The 23,132-nt window shown below is 39.9% G+C and overlaps 1 protein-coding gene across 3 annotated transcripts in view; it reads left to right on the forward strand.

The window, feature by feature from the left end:
• smpd3 (sphingomyelin phosphodiesterase 3) overlaps window positions 1-22,819 on the forward strand; it is an 86,775-nt gene extending 63,956 nt beyond the window's left edge. For 2 of the 3 annotated variants that reach the window (XM_026172583.1, XM_026172582.1), the window contains 6 exons: window positions 3,842-3,917; window positions 6,935-7,096; window positions 8,741-8,830; window positions 15,867-15,930; window positions 16,548-16,716; window positions 21,133-22,819. In XM_026172583.1, coding sequence (XP_026028368.1) covers window positions 3,842-3,917; window positions 6,935-7,096; window positions 8,741-8,830; window positions 15,867-15,930; window positions 16,548-16,716; window positions 21,133-21,234 — 663 coding nt within the window. In that variant the 3' untranslated portion in view covers window positions 21,235-22,819. Of the gene's footprint in view, window positions 1-3,841; window positions 3,918-6,934; window positions 7,097-8,740; window positions 11,262-15,866; window positions 15,931-16,547; window positions 16,717-21,132 lie in introns of those variants that run through there. The other variant, XM_026172584.1, reaches the window with a different exon arrangement.
• The last annotated feature ends 313 nt before the right edge of the window (window positions 22,820-23,132 follow it).

The raw sequence follows: 23,132 nt of genomic DNA on the forward strand, positions 1-23,132 counted from the left end.
AGTAAAACAGGAAGTACACAGAGGTTCAGACAGGAGGAGAGAGAGCACAGGGAGAACACAGACATAACGGGCTGGGGAAAACATGGAATAAAACACAAGGAGAGACGAGGGCTCACAGATACACAGAGGGGCACACAGGGGGTAAGAGTCACAAGGGGAAAACACATAAGGAACAACGTAACAGAGAAACCCAGGAAGCATGGCCTAAATAAGGAGCAATACACAAATACATGAAAACTAAGAATACTGGGCCACCATGGCCCAGGACCATGACACTTTTTCCTGTCAGTAAAACATTTTAAAATGAATAATCTGCCAGCTTTGTGGTACAGAGTGGCAAATAAGTATATACTTCAGTGATTAGCAGTGTGTGCACCCATGCACTTTATGGATCCAGCTTTTCTTTCAATGTAGCTTGCCATCACCAGTGTGTGAATGTGTGTGTGAATGGGTGGGTGACTGGATGTGTAAAGCGCTTTGGGGTCCTTAGGGACTAGTAAAGCGCTATACAAATACAGGCCATTTCTAACATTAGCTGACTCCATTTGTTCTGACATGTTCACTTCTGCCTCCAAAAATAAGGATGCCAATGGTTATCATGCTAAATCTGTAACATGTATGCCATGCCATATCTTATACCACACCACACTTCAAGACATATTCATATTAGTCTTAGAAGCTTACATGAAAAGCTTACAGTGGAACATTGCCAACCCTCCAAATGATGAGCTTGTATTTCATCCGCACGCACAAGAAGAATTGGGTATTAGTGGTTGATCATAACAGTGCGTCTAGACAGGAGTGTTTAAGCAAAACCTCTTAAAATATCTGTGGAAGATAGAAAAACCACAGGAGTGTGCACTTACTGCAGAAAATGGAAGTGCAATTATAAACCAAAGGTCACCAATAAGTGAAAAGACATTAAGATGTAATAGAAAACAGGCCTTTTTCAGGGAATATGCAAGAGTTGAACTTACAGTCTTCCTGCAGCAATGGAAGTTAAAGACAGTAACTACACTAACTGCAACTATGGTCCACTACTAGGAAACACTGTACTGTGGGATGTAGCAGTCTATAGGGATATCAAAACGTTAACAAAAAGGGAGCAAATGACTGGAGAAGGTTATGGTAGATAGCCACACAGTCTTCAGGCTTAAATTGTATTCCAAGATGAACTGAACAGAAGGGTGAAAACAAAGCATCCAACAAGTGCAACACATTTGTGGCAGCATCTGCAATAGTGTTGTAAAGAACTTTCCAAACAATGATTCATTTCCATTGTAGACCGAATGCCACATGTTGTTTGGCTGCTAAATGAATCAGAACTTTAGATTCAATTTAGGACGTAAGGCTCCACGGTTCCTTAAAAGCATATTTCTTTTCGTAGGTTTTTCTGACGTATACTGAGACAAAACGCTGCGTCAGTTGAACCTACAGTATATTTATTATCCAACCCACTCATGTTTGCACCACTCTAAGTCTGAAACTGAACACAAGAGATAAATAGTGGATCCGGATGTAGTCGAGCCAACAAGACTCACAGTAGACAGCGGGTTTCAAGCAATGCTCATCGAGTCTCAGCTTTTTTTTTAGCTACATCAGTCAACTGCAGAGAAATACATTGTAAAGCTCCAACTGCAGAAGCCTGCAATTAGATCAGCTATCAGAGCATAACCTCTGCACGGAAAGAGGAGCGCTTTAAAACAGGCTCACTTTGCAGTACAGTTAGTTTTTAGTCACGTACACAATTATAATATGAGTTTTTATATGCTACATATACGTATAATTTTCTTCGCACTCATAAGCAACAAGTCCTGGCTCTAAACTGTTATATCCTCCATCCTCTGCTCATCCATCATGAAGTCCACAGGTGTGGGACCACTTTTAAATTTAATTTTCATTCACTCTTTGTGTAAGTTTAGGCAATAAAATTACTCGCTAAGCTTTATGAAAGGAATGATGATTTTTTTTCAAATGAAATCCTTTTACAAACATCGGGATGGTTGTCAAGTAAAGCAAAGTTAGCTTATTAGTTAAACTGCTGGTTACATATTACTACAGATGTTCGTTATTGAATAAGGAGAGGTAATTTGGAAAATGATTTATTGGGATGCAGAATTCAGCTGATAAGCTGTTAGGAGGTAAAACTTTAAAGAACCATCATAGCACAATGGAGTCTAATTCCTATCCCAGCAGTGAGAGGAATAAGGACAGGACCCCCCGAGTCTAGGTGCTGATGTTGGTGATGATGATGAAGGTGGAGGCTTGAATGGGACTCCAGTGACCAGGATGAGGCAGAGATGGGGAGAGAATTAGAGTCTGAAAGGCAGAATGAGAAGAGAGCGCTCACATTAAAGCATACTGAGCAGAGGCTGATTGGCTCACAGAACACAGGCAAGAAAATGATTGGACTTGAGTAATGATGTCAGTATTGAGTTTGACAGCGTGGAAAAGAGGAAGTGATGTAAAGAACAGACTAGAAGACTAAACACACAGCAAAGCAGGCAGATGAGTGATTGCAGAGCTTCTTATTGAACATACAAATTTGTTTCTTTTATGTAACAATTTGTACAGCTTCATTAATGACTCAGTGTGGCGTGCCAACCTCAATGCGGCTTCTGGCTCATCTGAAAAACAACTATGAAAAAGCCATTTTGGGTTATGTAATGTAATGGATCGCCTACATAACTGGAAATAAAATGAATAACATCTACTTGCTTCAAACACCACACAGGGGAAACTGTGTCAGATATCAGAGCAACAGCATCTTTGGCTCTTTGAGTCCAGATGGAACAGCAACAATCTTTTCCATTACAGAACTGGTCCATAGACCTCTGCTGAGGTTTATGTGAGCGTCATGTCTTTCTCTTATAAACTGTCTGATATGACCATGAATAACCAGAAGGGTGTGCTCAAGCACTAATCATTAGCACCATTGATTATCAGCTAACCTTTTAACATCCACTAGGGAACCAGACATGTGTTTAGGGTTAGTAAGGTTAGGGCTGGGTTTGCTAAATATGCATTTTCAGAAACTACAAAATGTGTTTCAAAAGTATCAAAAGTAGATCCATATATATAGGAGTATATATATATATATATATATATATATATATATATATATATATATATATATATATATATATACTCTTGAGGTTATTATGTATCACCCAACTCTAACCCTAACTCTGTGGGTCACTGGCTACCAGATGTTTATTTTTATTCTTGTTTTTAATCATCCAAGTGGAGAAGCTGTATTAAAAACATTATAATGCCAACATTTTTTGAGAAATGTCACATCATATAGTTTCTGAAAAATTGCCTTGACGTTAGATTAGGTGACTGCCTCGCTGGCAAGAGGCAGTCGTTCTTCTTCTTTTCTGAATGATTGAAACGGCAGTGGTGCACTACATGCCAAATAAGAGAGATATGATCATAACTGCGGTTCTTTCATCATTATTCCATTATGCAATTGTTACATACTGTTTTATTAGGCTTGCAGATCTTATAATCATGAATTATTATCTCACATTTCTGTTATATCCATGAAATGCACCAATATTTCATGATGACATTACACAATGATGCCTTCTTTAGGTTTTCATGGGCTCTCTGCCCCACTGCCGTCATGTTGCACACCCTAAGTGCAGTGATTGAATTACAGCGTAATGACTCCGTTTTCCCACAGGGATCAATAAAGTTGCACCTTGCCTTGTATGATCTAATTGCTGCGGTTGTTACCTGGCTTGTTTCTCATATACAAACACACTCGTTAAATGGGCTTTGATGCTGCCTGTTTGAACACGGTGGAGTGACATGTTTGTCTCCCCCTCCCCAACAGGTTCACGTGGGCACCTCACACCAAGAGCAGAGGGTGGTGGGATACGTCACATGTACGCATCTCCACGCCATAGAAGGTAGGGTTATATGTTCTACAACTCTCTCCTTCTGTCTTTTGTCATTTCTGTCTCTGCACATGCACACATGAGTGTATTAGTAAGGATCCCAAGATGCCTTTTTTGAAGGGTTGTTTCTTAAGCAGGATGGAAAACATGTCAGGTCCCAATGTGATTGTCTTTCTCTAGAAGACCTGCAAAGACAGTTTTGTGTGTGTGTGTGTGTGTGTGTGTGTGTGTGTGCGTGTGCGTGTGTGCATGTGTGTGTGTGTGTGCACGCTTCTCTGTCCAGATACTTAGATAAATGAGCACATCACAACCCGAGCATGCCTCCTCCTGCTGTTCCCATGGTGACTGCCTCAAGCTGTTTAAGGCGTCACAGCCCTATTTAAAGCCCCTGGTCGATGTCACCCTCATTTTTTACCAAAGACATACCCTCCCCACCTCTTTTTGCCTGCTATTCTGGGCTTCTCCTACGCTTCTCTCAGACCTAAATATAGCAGTGGCAGGGCTGTTTCTAAAGATACATCAAACACAAAGCCTTTGGAGGTTAAGGGGGCTGGGCTGGTGGGGTAAGTCAGGGAGAACAGAGAGGAAGAAACAGGGGAGGAGTGCAGAGACCTGATTCTCTGAGAACTATATGAGAAATCTTTCCAGGCTGAGTGCTCAATTCATGATGCAGCGGGACTATCAGCATATAGATATACAGTATATACTGAACTCAGTAATGCAGTGGCTACCTCATCTCTTGGCTTTCTTCCATTTCGGTGCAGTTCAGTTCAATGTGCTCTTATTTTTGTTCCTCTTTGACTTGTTGCCAGCGTGGTGAGGATGGAGGTCCTAGGCCAAAAGCCAATGGACACGTTACCAATCTGTTACAGAGCGAACAAACACGGTTACCTCAACATGCATGTGCTTGGACTATGAGATGAAACCAGAATACCCAAAGTACTAAGTAACCCAAACCTTCTTGCTGTGAGGGACATATATATAATCACTTTATGAACTTTATGAACTAAAGTGACTACCACAAAAGGCACCAGTTTTCTATTGCTGTTGCTACTTCACTCACACCCAGAAAAAATAAGATTTAATGTTGTATAGAGCCTCATTTAGGCTGTTGTTGAAAGAAGAATTGCAGCCAGCAGCCAAACTGTTGAGACCTCAATTCACTGATTTGTTGTCTGCTCTAATATTGCTGCATCACAGCCGGTGTCACAAGCGGTCGAGATGCACATACATGTACTCAATTTTTACTTGGACATCTCTGTCCTGTTTTAGTCCTGTGTTTCCATTTTAAGGATAAAGGTAATTTGATCTCAGCATTAATATTTTTGGTAAAACACTGATTGTACTGGACAAAGAATATATCTTTGCACAGTGCACAGCACCATAGAGCATATGGATTGTGTAAAACTGATAATAATGATATCTTTTTCATTTACCCCTAACATTTATATTTTTAACCTTTAAACAAAAATATCTATTTCAACCATATTTCTGTAAAGAATCAATAAAAATGTATGAAATGAGTAGCTGGAACTGAGGTGGCTACAGAGACCTGGACCACCTGCCTAAGATAAAACCCCTTTGAGAGGCTCAAATATAGTTGTGTTGTTAGTTTCCTAACTCAGAACAAAACTAATCTCTTTGCAAATTAACAGAGATTCAATTACTCTGAACTATCCTGAGGTACAGCTCAGTTGAAGTTCCAAATTCCCCGCTGGTATTTAACATCATTACTTCCTGCTTGTAAACTTCACAAAGACCACAGTTTAAAGCTCTGACGGTGCCTGGAAACTAAGGAGGGTGGTGCATCCCGCATAAATGGCTGCATTACTCACCTGGGTGAAACATCTCTATATGCACCAGGTCTGCACTGACCCATCTTGTTATGAGAGGGATAAGTTTGGTTTGGTTTTAGACACATGCTAAATAAGCACATTTCTTAACATTAGCCAAACTCAAACATTACTCTTTTTGAGTCGCCTGGTGGATTTTAAAAGGTTAAACTTTGTCTACACATCAAAGGATTTGTTTGTTGCATCACCTTAAACCTGATGATTGTTTGCAGGTGGACATCCACTAGTTCCTGCTAATTTCTCCGTGTATGTATTCAGAGTGAGACTGTTTACCTGATTGTTCCTTTTTTTCTGATAAAAGCATACAAATCATTATATTATTTTGATCTGAAGAAACATTTCGTTTTCATGCACATACACAGGCAAACGCTCCCCCACGTCCCCCCTCCCAGATCCATCCATCTCTAAGAGATGCAGTCACACAAAAAGAAAAGAAATAGCATTTCACATGTACTTGAGCTGAGAGTAATCAAAGCCAAAGCCACCTACTCACCCACCAATATCTTGACACCTCTTTGTTTCTCGCACTCTCCACTATTCAGCTGATATTTCTATCGCATGCTTTCACCCACCGCCTCCTTCTATTCACCTCCTCCCTCCGATCCATAACTAACGCCAATTTATCAGATGTACTGGCAGCAGCGGACAGACACAAATGCTGCCAAAGCAAAACAGCACCAGAAGTTACTTAAAGGGTTAGGCTGCCTTTTTTTAAGCAGGATTGTAATAATCGCTCCGTAGTTACAGTATTAGACAGTGGGTGACAGATGGCAAAAGCAAGACCTTCTCACAGAGCACAGATCAAGTCAGAAACAACATGAAATGAAAGAGCTGGGGTGGCGGTGGGTTACAGAGCGGCTTGCAGAGGCAGAAGAAACTGTAGGCAGGCTGAAGCAATGTAAATAGTGGAAGGCAATCACCAGAGGGGCCAGCCCCCAAATTAACTTATAGGTTTAAGATAACCTTTTACAACTTCATTAGCTTACCAATTTGTAGCTCATTCTTTGGTGTCATATTACGTTGTAATCTACACGATGCAAATGTTCACATTCAGGTTCTAACCCACAGTACTAATGCTGAATTAATCTGTGAGATTATGCTGTGATTACACCCATTTCTGTATATTTTAGTGATTTTCAGTAATAATCTGCTACTCATTTCACTGCATTATCTCAGGTGATGCATCAGTACGGTGTGAGCAGCTGGACCGGTTGCTTCAGTGGGGGGCTGAGTTTCGCCAGTCATCATCCATACCACTGGAAGGAGAGAAGGTGCTGGAAGACCTGGTGGCCTTCGACGTCATCCTGGGAGACCTCAACTTTGACAACTGTTCTTCAGGTATGTCTAAATTGATAGTGCCAGGATCAACACAGGGGTAGTTGGGATGTTCTCCACCCACCTCAAAATTTGATTGCATGCTGAACTGGAGAAAAGCTGTACAGTGGGGTTGAATTTTGGATATGCACTGATGTAGATCTTGAAATAGGTCATTTCTCAAAATGTCAACGTGTTCTCTAACTTGCTGTTAACATCGAGTCTCCCATTTAGCACTTGGAAAATTCTGAAAATCATTCACTTTGTGTTTTAAAATGCATTTGACCTTATGATTCAGTTATAAACAATCTGAGGTTCGACTAATTACCCAAAACTGCAGCTTTGGTTCTTTGCTTTGTAATAATAGTGTGTAAAGAACAAAGCTGCAATTTTTAATTCCAAAAGAAAACCATTGTTTAACTGACTAATGTACTAACACGATAGGCTCCTGCTGTCAAATAGACAATGAACATTTTAATAAGTTGATTGTTCTTATTAGTCATATTGTTAAATTCTTCTTTGAAAGCTTTCCATAATGAGGCATTGAATGTGACCACGATGCTTGTTATAATTAATCAAAACAGCCTTGAAACAGTGAACCTCTATGACAGTGTGTCAGTAAAGCTCATGGCTCAGCTCACAGATCTTTGTACTTCACACTGCAATTGTACATGCAAAACTAAAATGTGAATTAAGCTCTGAATGCTTCTAAGTAAGACTGAATAGCAGCTCAGTACTGTACCTGAAGGCCTCCTGTATACCCACAGCTTTAACCAGAGCTCTGCACTGGTGTTATTTATATAACCACCATCAACAGCACCAACATAAAAGACAGAAAGAAGCATTGCTGTCTCTTTATCCCTTAAATCCCAGTGCGAAAAAGTGTTTGTGTTGTAAAGCAGACTTAGCAATAAAAAGCAACGCAGTGGATTAAAAAGACGGATAGAGTGGGAGAAAAGGTATGAAAAATAAAAGATTTTTAGTAGCTAATTAATAACTATATAAGACTAACTATTCACCACATTTAATTTTTGCATTAAATGAGATAAATGCAAGACGACAGTAATAAAAAGCATTCATACAAAAGAGCTATCTCACAAACACAAGCATGATGTAACTTGCCATTGCCAGTGTGTGAATGTGTGTGTGAATGACTGAATTAGTGAATGTAGTGTAAAGCGCTTTGGGGTCTTTAGGGACTGAGTAAAAGCGCTATACAAATGCAGGCCATTTACCATTTACCATGATAATTAAACCAGCTGCAGTTGGTATCAGAAATAGAAAGCACTAAAGGTCAAGTCCTTGGCAACGGTGGGGAGGAAGAACTCCCTTTTTAACTGAAAGAGTCCACACAAGCAGGCTCAGGGAGGGGAAAAGGTCTGTAAAGAGAATGAAGAGGGAAAAAGAAAAGTGTAGAGCTGTGGAGGTTAAAAGGGGACTTAAGTGAAATGAAATGAATGAATGAATAAATAATAATGAAACTGATTTATTTTATTATACTTAACTCGTGTTTTGCCCTGCACAGCATGCTAGCAGCTTAGCAACTATGACCTCCTAAAGAAGAATCAGTAATGTGTGACTTTTCTGCCGTGTTTGGAGTAAAACTGACTTTCCTGACTGTGTGTATAACCTTCCACTGTGTATGTGTGCACACTTGTATTTTTCCAGAGGACAAGCTGGAGCAGCAGCACGCACTTTTTACTCAATACAAGGACCCATGTCGCCTGGGGCCAGGGGAGGACAAACCATGGGCTCTGGGTAACAACACACAACCCAACACCTGCCCACGCACATCTTCCTCTACGGTCGCTCCATACGCACTGTAGTAATATGTACACCACCGGCTTCGGTTACAGTCTGACTGTAAAATGCAGGTGTTGCTGCGTGCACCAAGGATCCACGCGGTGCCTGCAGAGTGCAGCAGGCATTAATCTGGCTCAGGCTGGCTAAGCCAGAATGCACCCAGTACAGCAGGCTGATACATGGGCATTAGTGACGCAGAAGACTGGAGGGTTTTGGTCTGGATATGGAGCGTTTTTTTAGGCCAGCGGTATTTCAGGGACAGTGTGGGCAGGACCGAGTGAAAGGGCTTGTTTAGAGAAGGGCTTATTTATTTGGACAGGCATATTTTCCATTGCAAGCCGGGGAAACAGATTGGCACTGCCTGTTTCGCTGTTATCAGACATAGGGAGGTTGGAGGGGAAAGAAAAAACTGATCAATGAATCAGTGAAAGAAAGGGAAGGAAGATTATCCCATTTCATAAAGCTTATCCAAAGAAGATTAGACCTGAATGGATACAATAGTGAGCCAAAAATCACAGCTAGAGAGCTGAAGCTGCCAGATATTGTCAGATGTTGTACTGACAGATTGTGCAGTAATTTCCTGACTCTTCTGGTGGCAAACGGCGGGATTTCATACTTCTTTTAAATCTTGTGGAAAAGAAGGAAAAGCATGAGACCAACTTGGCATAAAAAGCCATGGCAATATGTTCACATGACTGAAGTTTCAGCAAAAAAAGAAAAATCTCCCCCACTCATAAATGTCACGTCTCTTTTCATGATGCGTTTTAGTTCATGTTAGAGGGCAGATTAAACAACCGCCAAAGCCAGCAAGTACACTCACTGTGGTCTTCGATGTATTTTTGGAGCTGTGGCCAGAGCTGGTGTGAAAGAATATTTATTTTGTTCCCTTCACAGCTTGTTGGTGTTTTCAGGATTTATGAGACCAGAAAACTGAGGTCATGTTAACCACTCAAAACAGGGAAGCTGGTGCATATCTGTACTTTCCCAAGCAAGCTGAAGCAACACGTTCTCACTCCCAACCCAACACGTGCTCCTGCTCAGGAACTCCTTCCTTTTATATTTTAACACATTAGTGTGTTTTTCCCTTTCAGGGGTGCCATTTACTGTTGATTTCCAAGAGGAGGAGTAACAAAATCCTACATTTGACAGGTGTCTGGAAACTAATTTAAGGTTAGGGTTAAGGTTTGTTGGTGTTTTAGCCACATGCATGGAATTTGGCCCTGTAGTATTTAGAAGCATTTCCATTTGGATGTGCCAAATGGTCAAAAATACCATGAAATCTAAGTCTATCTGGGTCACCAGGTGGGGGTGAGCCTAACGCAAAAGACAAAAGCAGATTCATTTAACTCATGTTTTTGACGTTACCATTGGTGTTGCCATACGGTTAGCTTAAATGCAGACTTTCATTATGTCAAACACCCAGTAGAAAGGCAGGAAAGGTCTCCTTTCCTTGTTTCCTTAACCTTAATCTTACTACGCAGTGAAAGTCTTAAGATTTAGAGTTGTTCAGTTATCAGTTCTGCTTGCCTCTAATGTCACAACTCACTAATACACTGATTTGTTTTGAACTTTCAGCGACTTTTTAATGCCTCAGGCAAACAATCTCATGCTGTTTTGTTAAAATCTGCTATGAGCTATATTAAAGTAACCAAAGTGAAGCGAAGGCTGTAATCTAACTCTGTTTGCATTGGCTATGTGCTCAGTTTGATGTTGACTGTATTGCCAAACCACTGTATAGTATAGTCTCATGAATTTATTTGACTTGAATGATGATAATAAAAGCAAGAGTTAAAGCGGATCATCTCTGTAGCAGGAAAAGAAAATGTGAGTTGACAGAAGGGTTAGCAAGATTATGTTTCATTTTACTGTTGAGACTGCCTGCACCCTCCCGTTTTTAACTCCAGCCTTGGCAGTGAAATTATTTTTTAGTCAATGTTTATACAGCCCGGAGTAGCCTTAGTACATACGATGTGTTTTCTTGTCTATCTCAAGGATCCACATCAACAGCCTCGTTGTGTAAGTGTTGTCAGATATACATATATAGTACCACAGTCCTCTCTTTCTGACTTCTCCTTCATGTCTTTCCTTCAGCTGTCTGAGTTAAGTTGATTAGCAAAAGATGTGGAAGTTTTGTTTGACTTGGCCAGGTTTGGTTGCATTAGCTTTGGCATTTCTTATGGGGAGTTGGAGCTCCTGGACAAATTCTGCACCAGTACAGGGCGAACAACCCGACTCCACACAGTGGCCGTGCTCAGCATCCTTGGTTACCATGGTGTCCCATGGTACTGATGACATCAGCAGCACTTTTTTTCTTGAAGTCTCTCTGTGGTTATTTCTAGAGATGGACCAATCCGATATTACGTATCGGTATCGGTCCGATACTGACCTAAATTACTGGATCGGATATCGGAGAAAAATAAAAAATGTAATCCGATCCATTAAATATCACGAAAGCACCTCACAAAACTTGCAACACGCCGTAACTCGCCTCAGAACGTTAGCACGTCGGAGCAGTATGCATCACGTGATAGAGCGGCTGTGGCATGCGGGACCTGTCGGTGGTCTGGATAGCATGTGGAGCTTCGCTAGCAACCCGGCATTTCATCTCCGACAAAGTTATCCCCGAGAGAAGTAAAGCAAGTGTGTAAGTCCATCTCTCAATGTTTGTAAAGCATTCCTGCGTTAAGCGACTGCCTCCTCTTGCTGCTACTTCAATCATGAAACAGCTTAATGATCGGCTGATCGGCTTTTCTGTCGCGAGTCCGTCTCTCTTGTTTGTTTTTGGCCCACTTTGCACCAGAAAGAGGAAACCAGCGGCTGAACAACAGCAGCACGTTTAAGCTTGATAAGCTGTTGTTAGAATTTATTTAATATTACTTTCTACTCGAGGATCTTTTTCTACAGCTGACGCTGGTAACTGTGCAGGGGTGGATCTAGCAAAGTTTAGCCAGGGGGGCCGATAGGGCATGAACATTGAAAAGGGGGCACAAAGACATACTTTTAAAATGTCTAGCTTTTAATAAATAATTATCCAAATCTTACACCCAAAGTTTTAATTTGATGTAAAATTAATAGAAGTCCATTACTGTATATAGTGACTATTAAGTCTAATATATATACCCTAGTAAGCTATAGTACTTTTTCCTTTGGGAAGGTACCATCTGATGTGCAGTCTGCAATTTTGTTGAAGAAAGATGTTGAATCTATTTAATATTTCTTGAAAAATAATTGATTTCTGTGCATTTTTTTTCACACTGCATCAAATTAAGGTTGATTACATCGATTAAGCATCATGAGGTGGAGCGTGAGGGGTGGTTCCCTATTTTTTATTTATTTATTTTTGTTGTTGCTGGGAGTTGGAACCCTATTAGTTAGGTTGCTTAATATTTACGCTAAGTACTCTTTAAAATACCAGAATAGGGAGGATGGTGTAGGTTTGAGTTTATTAGATTGATCAGTATTGCTGAACTATGAAATATTTTTTTTTTGCATACAGGTATAACAGAATAGCTTTAGTGTAGTTGTTGTTTTAAACTTGAGTATGAACTTCTACAAAATGCAGCAAGATATTTAAAAAAACAGTTTTGTTGATTAAAACACACTATATCGGATTCATATCGGTATCGGCAGATATCCAAATTTATGATATCGGTATCGGTATCGGACATAAAAAAGTGGTATCGTACCATCTCTAGTTATTTCTGACCTTGAGGGACTCCCACCGACTCTGTCGAGCTGCTAACAGCGTACCCAGTGGGCGACACCTACTGGTTCTGACCGAGTGAGAATGGGTTGGCTAAAAACAGCAGCAGTGTAGCGGAGTATGCCCACCGGACACCCCGCCATCTTTATTTTCACTGATCTAAAACCTGCTCTTAGAATTGTGAAAAACACTGTCCGCGCATCAGACGCCTACTCTTCATAAGAGCTCCCAACGCTCATGAATTGACTGGAGTAACTTCAGAGTGCTGCGCTCGTCATGCGGAGCATTTTAAACGCATTATCCAGCCCACGGCCTTGAGTCCTCATTCTCAAAAGCATCTCTGAGTGCTTCTCTCTCTCTTGCTGTTTTATTCCACTGGTTTATGACAGTAGATTGTAGTCTGAGGATTATAAAGGCGGAGAGGGTTTCTGACCCTTTAGAATAGCTATACTGGAAGCTAGATGTTATTTGACATAGTGAGGGGGAGGACTGTGCAGTGTAAACTACATCAATAAAGCGTGAGCAGAAATGGTTTCTGCAGTATGTCACTGCAAATGAAATACACAGAGTGGAGATGAATCATTGGTGCAGTTGTATATGAATATTTTTCACGAGCCAGATTTTAATCAGATACTGGTGTTTTGCTGTTTTCATCTTTATTTAAGCTAATTGAAATAATTCGATTCATGCTCACAAGTTTCAGTCTACAAAGGCAAAACAATGAAAAACAGAGATTTACCAAACAGCAAGAAGTCTGGTTGTTTATTTTCAGCTGCGCCAATGTCCTCCCAGTGCCCAGAGACACGCCTGTCAGGTGGATGAACGTCAATTCATTGGTCACAGGTAGATAAACCTTTAAGAGGTCAGTAAGACTAGAAAAGCACAAGAGAAGCACAAGCAGAAGTACATTAATCCACTAACAAATCATGAGCGATGAGCCTCACCTGAATTTTATGCCATTAAAGTGTTTTGAAAATTGTTCAGTCATTGTAATCGGTACACATCCCTAACTATATATAATATATATACTAATATATATACTATACTAGTATATATACTATATATACTATAATATATTTTGTTCTTGGGTTAGGGTCATCACCAATGGTTTTAATGACTTGGTGAACAAAAATAAATTTATATAAAATCTATTAATGGACACTCCTGTAGCTCGTACATTTTTGGTCCTGTGTATTAAAGTGCAAAATTGTCATTAAAAGTTTAAGACTGGGACAAACCACAGTGCCCTCCACCAAAGATATGATTATAAAGGGAGACTATTCTTCTTCTAAAGCTACAATAGGATATTATTTTATGAACATGAAATTGGCGCCAGCTGATGATGTATACAGAAGTGATAACTTTTGTTCAGTGAATGGTAAATGGACTGGTTCTTAGATAGCACATTTCCTCTTTACTTAAACACTCAAAGCACTTTCTTCAGCTTTATTCACACCCAGTCATACCAGTACTTTTTTCTAAACCTGGATCTTTTCTATCTAGAAGAGCAACTTGGGGTTCAGTATCTTGTCCAAGGATATTTAGGCACGCAGACTGTAGCAGTCAGGGGTCAAACCACCAAATTGCCTATCAGGTACCTTCTGAGCTGGTTCCCATTATCTGATAACATTTGAAATTGGTAAATTAGATGAACAAAGGCTGCAGCTCAGGAGCAAGAGCAGACTGTCTAGTCGTTTTAAGATTGGTGCTTTAACTCATCCATCAGAGTATGAGTGTGTGGTTGTTAGGTTAAACCTGCTTAGTCATAGAAAAATGTAGTAAGAAAGCACTTTGAGTTCTCAGAGTAGAAAAAAGTATTTAAGTACCACTCCAAACGCTGAGAGATAGACAACTTTTTCTAGTCTAATGATTTGAGACAAACATCTAAATTCATTGTGTCATTTTAACCTTCCATTAAGAGCTTTTGTTGCCCTCCAACTTGGACTCTGCAAACCCTGCAGAGTCATATGAGCATTGTGCACTTTATAAAAGCATCATGCACACTGATAATCTCCTGCTGACACATTTCATGAAAGAGACGCTTCATGAATTCAGAGAAGGAAAAAAAAGCTCAGCCAGCAAGTAAAAGGTAATCCTATTTTTCCTCTTTTTTTCTTCTAAACCTGACCTCCATCAGTGTATGTACCTGTGGGTCATGCTAACTTGTATCACTCCATACCTGCATACCTTCAGTATCAGGGTAGAAAGTGCAAGTTCTGCGCTGCCTTCCAAAAAAATATTTTTGCATAAATCATTTTTCATTCTCGCCTAAAGTAAACATGGAAATGAACCATCTGAACCTTTTCTCACTCCCTGCTTACATAATGATGCTTAATCAGGACATGTAGGTGTTCTATTACAATGCACTGGGCACTCTTTTACTGACAGTTTTCACCAGGTTAGTCTGATAGGATTTAACACCTGACCTGGACCATAAGCACAAGCAGAAGCACTCTGCTGGTGTGTTAACTGTAGTCAAGGACTTTATCATGGAAACCAAGAATAGTGGAGATATTAGATGTTTGCCTTTTAAAATGTTTTAATCTTGTGGAAGTTTGTATTTTATTTTTCCCTAAATCTAAGTATCTAAGTAGCCTCTGTGTCTAAGCCACATTATTTAATGCCTCAAACTAACCAAAAAGACAGAAAGGCCTCGCAGTCAAAAATAAGCAGCATTCAATCTCTTGGCGGTCATATGAGGACTTTTGTTCTAAGTGGTGTGTGTGTGTGTGTGTGTGTGTGTGTGTGTGTGTGTGTGTGTGTGTGTGTGTGTGTGTGTGTGTGTGTGTGTGTGTGTGTGTGTGTGTGAAAATCAAACATGAAAATGTTTGTAATTCTGGCTGTGAGAATGACCTTTTTTCTCTATTAGGCACCTCCATCAAGGGACGCTTACACAGCATTTTCATCCACACGAGCTATATTCTTTAATATTATATTATATATTATATTATATAATATTTATATTCTTTATTCTATATTCTTTAAAAACTCTGCAGCTAAACTGGACGACTGGACAGACTGCTCAGCTGTCCCATAGTCAAATTGTAAACAGTTACAAGAGAAGTCATTTTCTGCATCCTATTTGCTAATGTAAACACATCAGTGTGAATGAATGGATGTGCTAAGTAGTCCATTATAAAAATATGTGATGATGCTAGCTAAAAGACTGAGCCATGGACTGATACTACAAGGCTGAGGGAGAACGAGGGGGAGGGAAGGAGAGAAATGCAGGCTGAATTTACTTGTGCACGTCTCCACTTTAATGCATTGTAATGTGTCTTTAAACAGGTACTCTGCTGGATCCCAGTGGCCTTTATGATGAAGATGTCAGTTCACCGGAAAGTTTACAAAAGTGAGTCTCATCCCCTGAAAAATCAAATTACCTCTCCTTTTATTCGCATGACGATCATAAATCACAGCGGTCTAACTTCTGCTCCCAAATCTTACGAGTGTACCCATAATATATGTGTACCAAAACATATCTGAGATTTAAAGCTCTGAAATTACCATTGACCCAGTGCTCATGTTTGCAATTTGCTGTAATTACTATAATTTCTTCGGAAATTTTCAATGAAGCATCGTCATGACATCACCAGGCAGGCCACGAAGTCAAGATAAGCCCTAATCTCAGCAAATTTAGATGATGGGAGTGCAAACCCACACTTGACCGTTGCTCAGCTGATACACTGCAAACCATCTCCACCCCAACTGCTCGTTATCATTCAGTGTCTGACATATTTATCTTCAGTGCCTGCTCTGGAGTCTTGTTAATACTCTCTTCACTTTCCACGTATGCACACAGAAGTCTATAGAGGTTGGAGAACAGAGCCAATATCCCAAAATATAAATGACTGTAGACTGAAATAATAATCTTTTTGGTTATAGTGGTCCTGACAGAATTCCAATTAACTATATGCATTTGGATACAACACAGCATCTAAACTTCAGTATGTTGTGTGTTGTTTTCAGACTTATGGAGAACGAAGAGGGAAGGAAGGAGTACCTGGTGTTTCCTCCCAGTAAGAGCCAGTGTCCCGCCAGCAGTCAGAAGGGAAGGAAAATCCCGCTGAAGGGCAACGGACGCCGTATTGACTACATCCTTTACAGCGACGAGGGCCTCCAACAGGACTGGAAACTGGTACGGTTTTGTTGTCTTGCTGGATGACGCTCTCAAGACTCAGTCTCATATTTTTATTGTCAATTTGAGACTTTTTTAGACCTTAGAAAACTGGCAACACCTCTTAATCACCTGTCCTTTTATTTGTGTTTGAACTAATTAGCTTGCAATATGCTTAGTAATTTACAAAGCCTCAAAGTATTTCTTTATTTTTAATCTTAAAGATATATGCTGTTTACTCAGTCAGCCTCAGAAAAACAACAGTTCATAGAATTAAGTCCAATATTATACTAAGAAGTGTATTCCCATGATGAGTGTAAACTTTTGACCGGACATCTAAGTGCTTTTAAGAGGTCCTCTAATTCGCTCCATTGACCATAATCAGTTTAAATTTTAATTACGTTGTTTGAATGCAGTCATAGAGTAAGTGGCTATATTGAAAGCATTATTTAAATGAGGTCGTGCTAGCGGTCAAGTCATAATTGAAACGTTATTAAAAACATGCCATTTTTATTGTATTCTGAAGGGATTACTTCAACCACAAATTCACAGTAATAACAACATATTACAAGCAGATAAATATATGATTTTAATTTTCTGCCTTTCATTTGTTTTATGAGTCTTTATGGAAGTCCAGACTTCCATAACTGCAGACTAGAGACGGCAAATCATTGTTCAGCGATGGTGTCAACGCAAAGTGTTGTCAATTAGTGAGTTTCTGAAATGTGAACTTTTGCGCTCACAACTGCCCATTTATTTATGTCATATGGATAAGACTACAAGAAATTCCTTTGAATCACGTGTGTACAAGCGCTTTCAGACAGTTCGGGCTCACAGACGTAAACCCCGCAGCTAACACTGACATGAAGTGACGTCATCCTTTCCTATATTCAAAATCCAACAGCTCATTTGGGTGCTCTACCATTCAGCACTGCTTTGAGCTAACTGATGTTAGCTATCTAAGCAGTGCTAACCTACTGTAGCCAATACTTTGTTTTAAGCTAATCAGCTACATGCTAATGTTAACCAGCTACCCAAAACCTTTCACGCTGCTGTCTAGGGCAGCGGTCCCCAACCCCAGGCCATGGACTGGTACCGCTCCGTGAGTTGTTTGGTACCGGGCTGCCAGAGTTGAGGCTTGAGTTTGACATTTATGGTTTTCAGGGTTTTTATAATTAACTCGGTTTCCCTGGGCCTTTTCCCGTGTTGTAGTTGTGTCTTATTTTGAAAGAAATATTTACGCATTACCATAGCGACCAGAGAGCATTAAGGGACAGAGAGGACGATGTTACTCTCAGTGTTGTTGGCGCATTTCAGGAGGACGCTGCTAATAAAGTTACACAATTATACAGTGAATTCGCGTTTATTATCATATTTACAAAACACCACAGTTTCTGTCTTGGTCGTATCATTTTAGTTTGTTGTATTGATCAGCAACACCTTAAATGCTGGTCCGTGAAAATATTGTCTGACATTAAATTGGTCTGTGGCGCAGAAAAGGTTTGGGAACGCTGCGCTAGGGAAACCAATTCCATTCATTCTACGATTTTCTTAAGCGCTTATCCAAGGTGGAGTCACAGGAGGTGGGGGTGTATCGCAGCAGTCATGAGACAAGAGGTGGGGTATCTCCTGGAGAGGTCGCCAGTGGAAGTCCTTTCTGATTGTGTTCTTTAGCTTGCAAACATGTTAGCTTTCTGCACACACACACACACACACACACAGGCCAGTCTTTCACTTTTACTCAATTTACCAATACAGAACTACAAAGGTGTTCCCAGATTTCAGTGTCGTCACATTGAGCGTTACATGGAAAAGAAATAAAGGGAAAAGAAATGGTACCCTTCACAGATCACCATTTGAACATGCAGATATCGTAGGGACTGTGTACCCCTGGTGCTTTTTGTATCCTCAAAGTATTGTATTTCTAATATAATTTTACAACTTCCATAATCTTGAGCAACACTTTTTCCCTGCAGGAATCAATAAAGTTTTGATTATACAAGGAGCTGAGAATAACAATGTGACGTCTTACACGGTACACAGACTCAGTACACAGTGCACGTTTTTCACAGCAGACATTCAGATTTATCACAGCACGAGAAGGACGTGTGATTAATAACACTAAGAGCAACCCTTCCATTAAGTGGACAAAAGCGAAACCTTCCTTAGGTAATGCAGCGTTCATTCAGTTTCACTGGCATGTCAAAAGGGTTTATTATGAAAAAAGGCAGCACGTGTTTTAAATCGGTGTTCCTACTGTGTTGGATGTGTGAACGCATCTCCAAATATTACATGCTTAAAACACCAACACAAAAGAGTTTGCTAACAGGGGGCACAGAATTGTGGCATTTTCTTGTCAGCGGGGAGGTGATATGTTTAATTCTCCTCTGATTAATTTCCTAGCAACAAAGCTAAAAACCTAATTTTCCAGAGCCGTGTGAAGCAGGCTGAAATTATGTCACACCACGGGAGAATGTTTGACTAAAATCTGGAGAGGTGAACAATGAAACACAGCAAAAACAACAACAAAAAAGTAGGGAAGAAAAGGAATGAGGGCAGGACTGTCTGTGTGAGGGACTGGAGAGGATTGGAAAACCAAATCATACTATTTACACCTCTCTCCTTTCTTCCCATCTCTCTGTCTGACTCTTTCTATTGGCTCTCTGAAGGCAGCCGCCTGACGCCACCTTCTGTCAAAGTACAGTTACTGTAGCATCATTTCCCTTAAGTGGAGCTGATCAAGCATGTCGCTAACCTCCCGTCACTTGAAGGGTCTCATTTATTTACATGTTTACCTTAATCTTGTGTTGTTTCTCTTTATCTCTTCATGTTACTTTAAGTTATTTTTTGAAGAACATACTTGGATAAAAATGTTTCCGCTCTTAGGTTTAAATTGTCCTGCAATAATTATTTAGTGGAGACACAACTAGCAGAAGGAGATTAGTGGATTACCTTAATGAAGACAATTAAGTTTTAAATGAGTCGATATATCAAAGTATGACCCAATTTACATATTAAATATTGCTTATAACTAGTTTCAGTGAATGGATTTTGTATAGAGGGAGGGTTTATTTGTGGAGATGTTGATATATATTTTTAACCACTTCTTAAATCAGGAAACATAGTCAGCAGCCAAGAAAAATACTTTTTTCCCCTTTCATGTGTTGTTATTAATAAAATCTTCCAGAAATCAGCTTCTCCATTGTATATGAGTAATGTGCCTTTAGAGCATGATCAAAAGGTCATTTTGAAGAAGTAGCCTTCAGAGGAATGTGTTGCAAAAGTCCAAGCATTTTTATTTAATTGGGGAAAATACTAGAAGTAATATTAGGAATATGGACCACCTCAAAATTCTCTCTGTTTATCTCTTACACCAAAAAAAGAAAAAAGAATTTGATATATTTTGTAAAATGTTTTGGGTTTTTTGCCATAAAAATGTAAACTAACATACAAATCCATACTAAAAGAATGTTTCATTTTGAAATGTAAGTTTCCTGTCAATTAGATTGTTCGAAGTACTATTAAAAAAAAATTCATAAATTGTCACATCTCTCTTAAAACGGCACTATTGATAAAACATATCAACATTATTAAATGAACTCTCATTGATTGTCATGACAAAGGTTTTAGTAGTACTTGCAGCTACGTTAGCAGTCGTTGTCTGTGGAAAGTACCTTCTATTGACATTACAGTCCACATACTTTTGGTCAGGGTTGTTTATCATGGTTTTGGACAAGTCCCCAGAGTTCCAGTGACATTTAGTGACAGCATGAGGCAGGAAGGCCCTTCCTGCTCCAACATGACAATGTCACCATTCATAAAGCTGATTTTTTTTTTCAGGAGAGGGAGCACCTCATATTCAAAAAGCACCAAGCAGCTATGATGAATCTAGATGGCCTCTTTCTGTAAAATGTATACATAAAAATGTGGGCTATTTTGGACTCTCAGTTATTGAGATTATGGTTAATGAATAAACCGCTTCAGAGGGGAGCAAATGTTCCGATAGCAAATTGAAAAGCAGCAGCAGAGAGCTGCCTCATTAGCTTGTGTTAAAGTAATTTCTCTTTTAACATCTAACTAAAGATTTCAGCATTTCAGTGATTACACTAATGCTTGCTTTATACTGGAGGATGTTGGTTTTGGTAATATTGTAGGCTGCCCGAAGATGTCATGTGCAGTGGTGCTTCCTCTTATCTAAAACAAGGCTGTAAGACACTGATTCCCAACACTCCTAACTATCACTCCTAAACTGAAAAGTTTTTAACAGAAAACCAGCAATGCCAAAATTAATGCACGTGACTTTATTTGAAACGTCTTTTACTTTCTGAAAACAAAAACCAAACCCGCCCTAACGTTGAAAGTTGCTGCAGAATTAACTGCGAGCTTTGTGACGCCTTCGCGATCTGACGATGCTCTCTTCTACTCTTCATCCTGCAGGAAATCGAGGAGTTCAGCTTCGTCACCCAGCTGGCCGGCCTCACCGACCACCTGTCTGTGGCCATGCGCTTGGCTGTTTCCACTGGGGAAGAGGAGCCTTAGACTCATCACCTGAGCTTTTTATTTAAATACTGCCATGGAGAAGAGCAGACAGCCAGGATGAGAAGAAGATGTTATAGATAAGGAGGTGCTCAAGGAAAGATTGATGGGGCAGCAAATAGATGGATGAATGAACGAAGGAGGATTAATGAAGGTAGAGAAGAGGACCACCTGAGGGGAGAGAGACTCTGAGAGACTCTGAGCAGGAGAGATAAGCAGGGGAATTCAGTTTAGGAAACCAGAAAGATTTTCATCTTCCTGGGTAAATCACCCACTCAGTCACACACATTAAATACAGCACCACCCACAAGAGATCGACTTCTCGACTGTTGAGTATCGCCTGGCCTCTCCTCCAACGCTCCCTCTGGAACTGAGTCCAAAGGGTTTTATTTTCAGTGAATGGTTTCATGTAGCCAATACACACACTCCTTTTATCAGATCTGTTTTAGTCGTAGTGTTAGTATGATTTCTTTTTTTAATTATAATTATTGTTATTATTATTCTACCTTCAGGGACAGAAGGGACAAACACATTATTGGAGAGAAGCGTACAGCTACAGACTGGCCTTTACACTGACCGTCTGTGTCTTTGTGTCGTGTTCCTTGCTGAAAGGCTCTTGGTCAGTTATTCACCTTACTGCTCTCACAGTCAGTCCCAGGAACCTCAACAAGTGTCTTTTCTTTTCTAAAAAAAAAAAACAAGTCTTTCTAAAAGGATGAAATCAATGTACAATTTCTATTGTGGCCGCACCAATTTTTATAAGGAGTTGAAATGCCTGTTTAATATTATATGGTATGTTTCTATAAAGAGGTATTGTTTAAAGGGACATGAAACTGGAGACAAAACGTTGTCGGTTGAATGCGATGCGACGCTACAGCATGTTTCCTCAGCCATATTTGGTGAAACCATTGGTGAAGCTTTGCTGATGCATGATGGGAAATGGTGTTAGTTTACAACATTCATATAAAGGCTTGACACATACTTATACCTGTCTGAATGCCTCAAGGGGCATTTTGGCTCTCAAACACATACCTGCGTGTCTGTGTGGCATTTGTGCATGCTAATGCTAATAACACACATACAGAGGATTTAGCTAATGCAGGCACACAGCTACACACATGACATAAGGAGGGCTTTCAGTGGATGTAACAAAAAACCCCTGGCAGCCAAATTGGACCTCTTCACGAGTCCGACACGAAACATGGCGATCTTTTTGAGAGACTAGATATTGTCAACTTGTTAGCAAACAAACCGTAGTAGCTGGTTGGCAAACCATCACTTTATTGTGAGCACATCTGTTTGGTTCACTTGGTAAATTCCAGCATGAAGCCCAGTTATTAGCACAGCAAGTTGTCCAGTGGATTATTACGTTGACAGCCATATTGCGACGCAACTGCAAAACCTCATTGTTCTGTAACATTTTAAACACCTACAGGCTGTGCAATATGCCACGTAAACTCAATATAAAGTTCAAAACAGTCCCAAAGATTAGCACAGACCGACCAAGAAGACACAGAATTCAGATTTTATTGCATCAAACGCTTCTTTTTTCACTTTTTTCACAAATACCTTTAAATAACAGAAACTATCCTGGTTTTTTTTTTACAATGTATCCAATATTTTCAAAAAGCAGGACATGTTCTGGTTTGTTGTTGTTGTTTGTTTGTTTTTATTGCGGCACAAATTCCTGGGAATGATTTGCCAGTAAATGTTCTATAATTACCTGGATTTCATTTTTCTTTTTAAATGGAGAAGTGTCGAAGTGAAAAAACAAAACGTAACTGAAGGTGTGTTCAGACTGAAAGCACATGTGAGACTCTTTCTCTTTAATGAAAAAACAAAAAATCCCAAGTATTTTAGCTGTTTGTGCAAATTCAGTCAAATTCCCACCAACTGCTTTG

This window comes from Astatotilapia calliptera, chromosome 7, assembly GCF_900246225.1.
Source record: "Astatotilapia calliptera chromosome 7, fAstCal1.2, whole genome shotgun sequence".
Classification (NCBI taxonomy): domain Eukaryota; kingdom Metazoa; phylum Chordata; class Actinopteri; order Cichliformes; family Cichlidae; genus Astatotilapia; species Astatotilapia calliptera.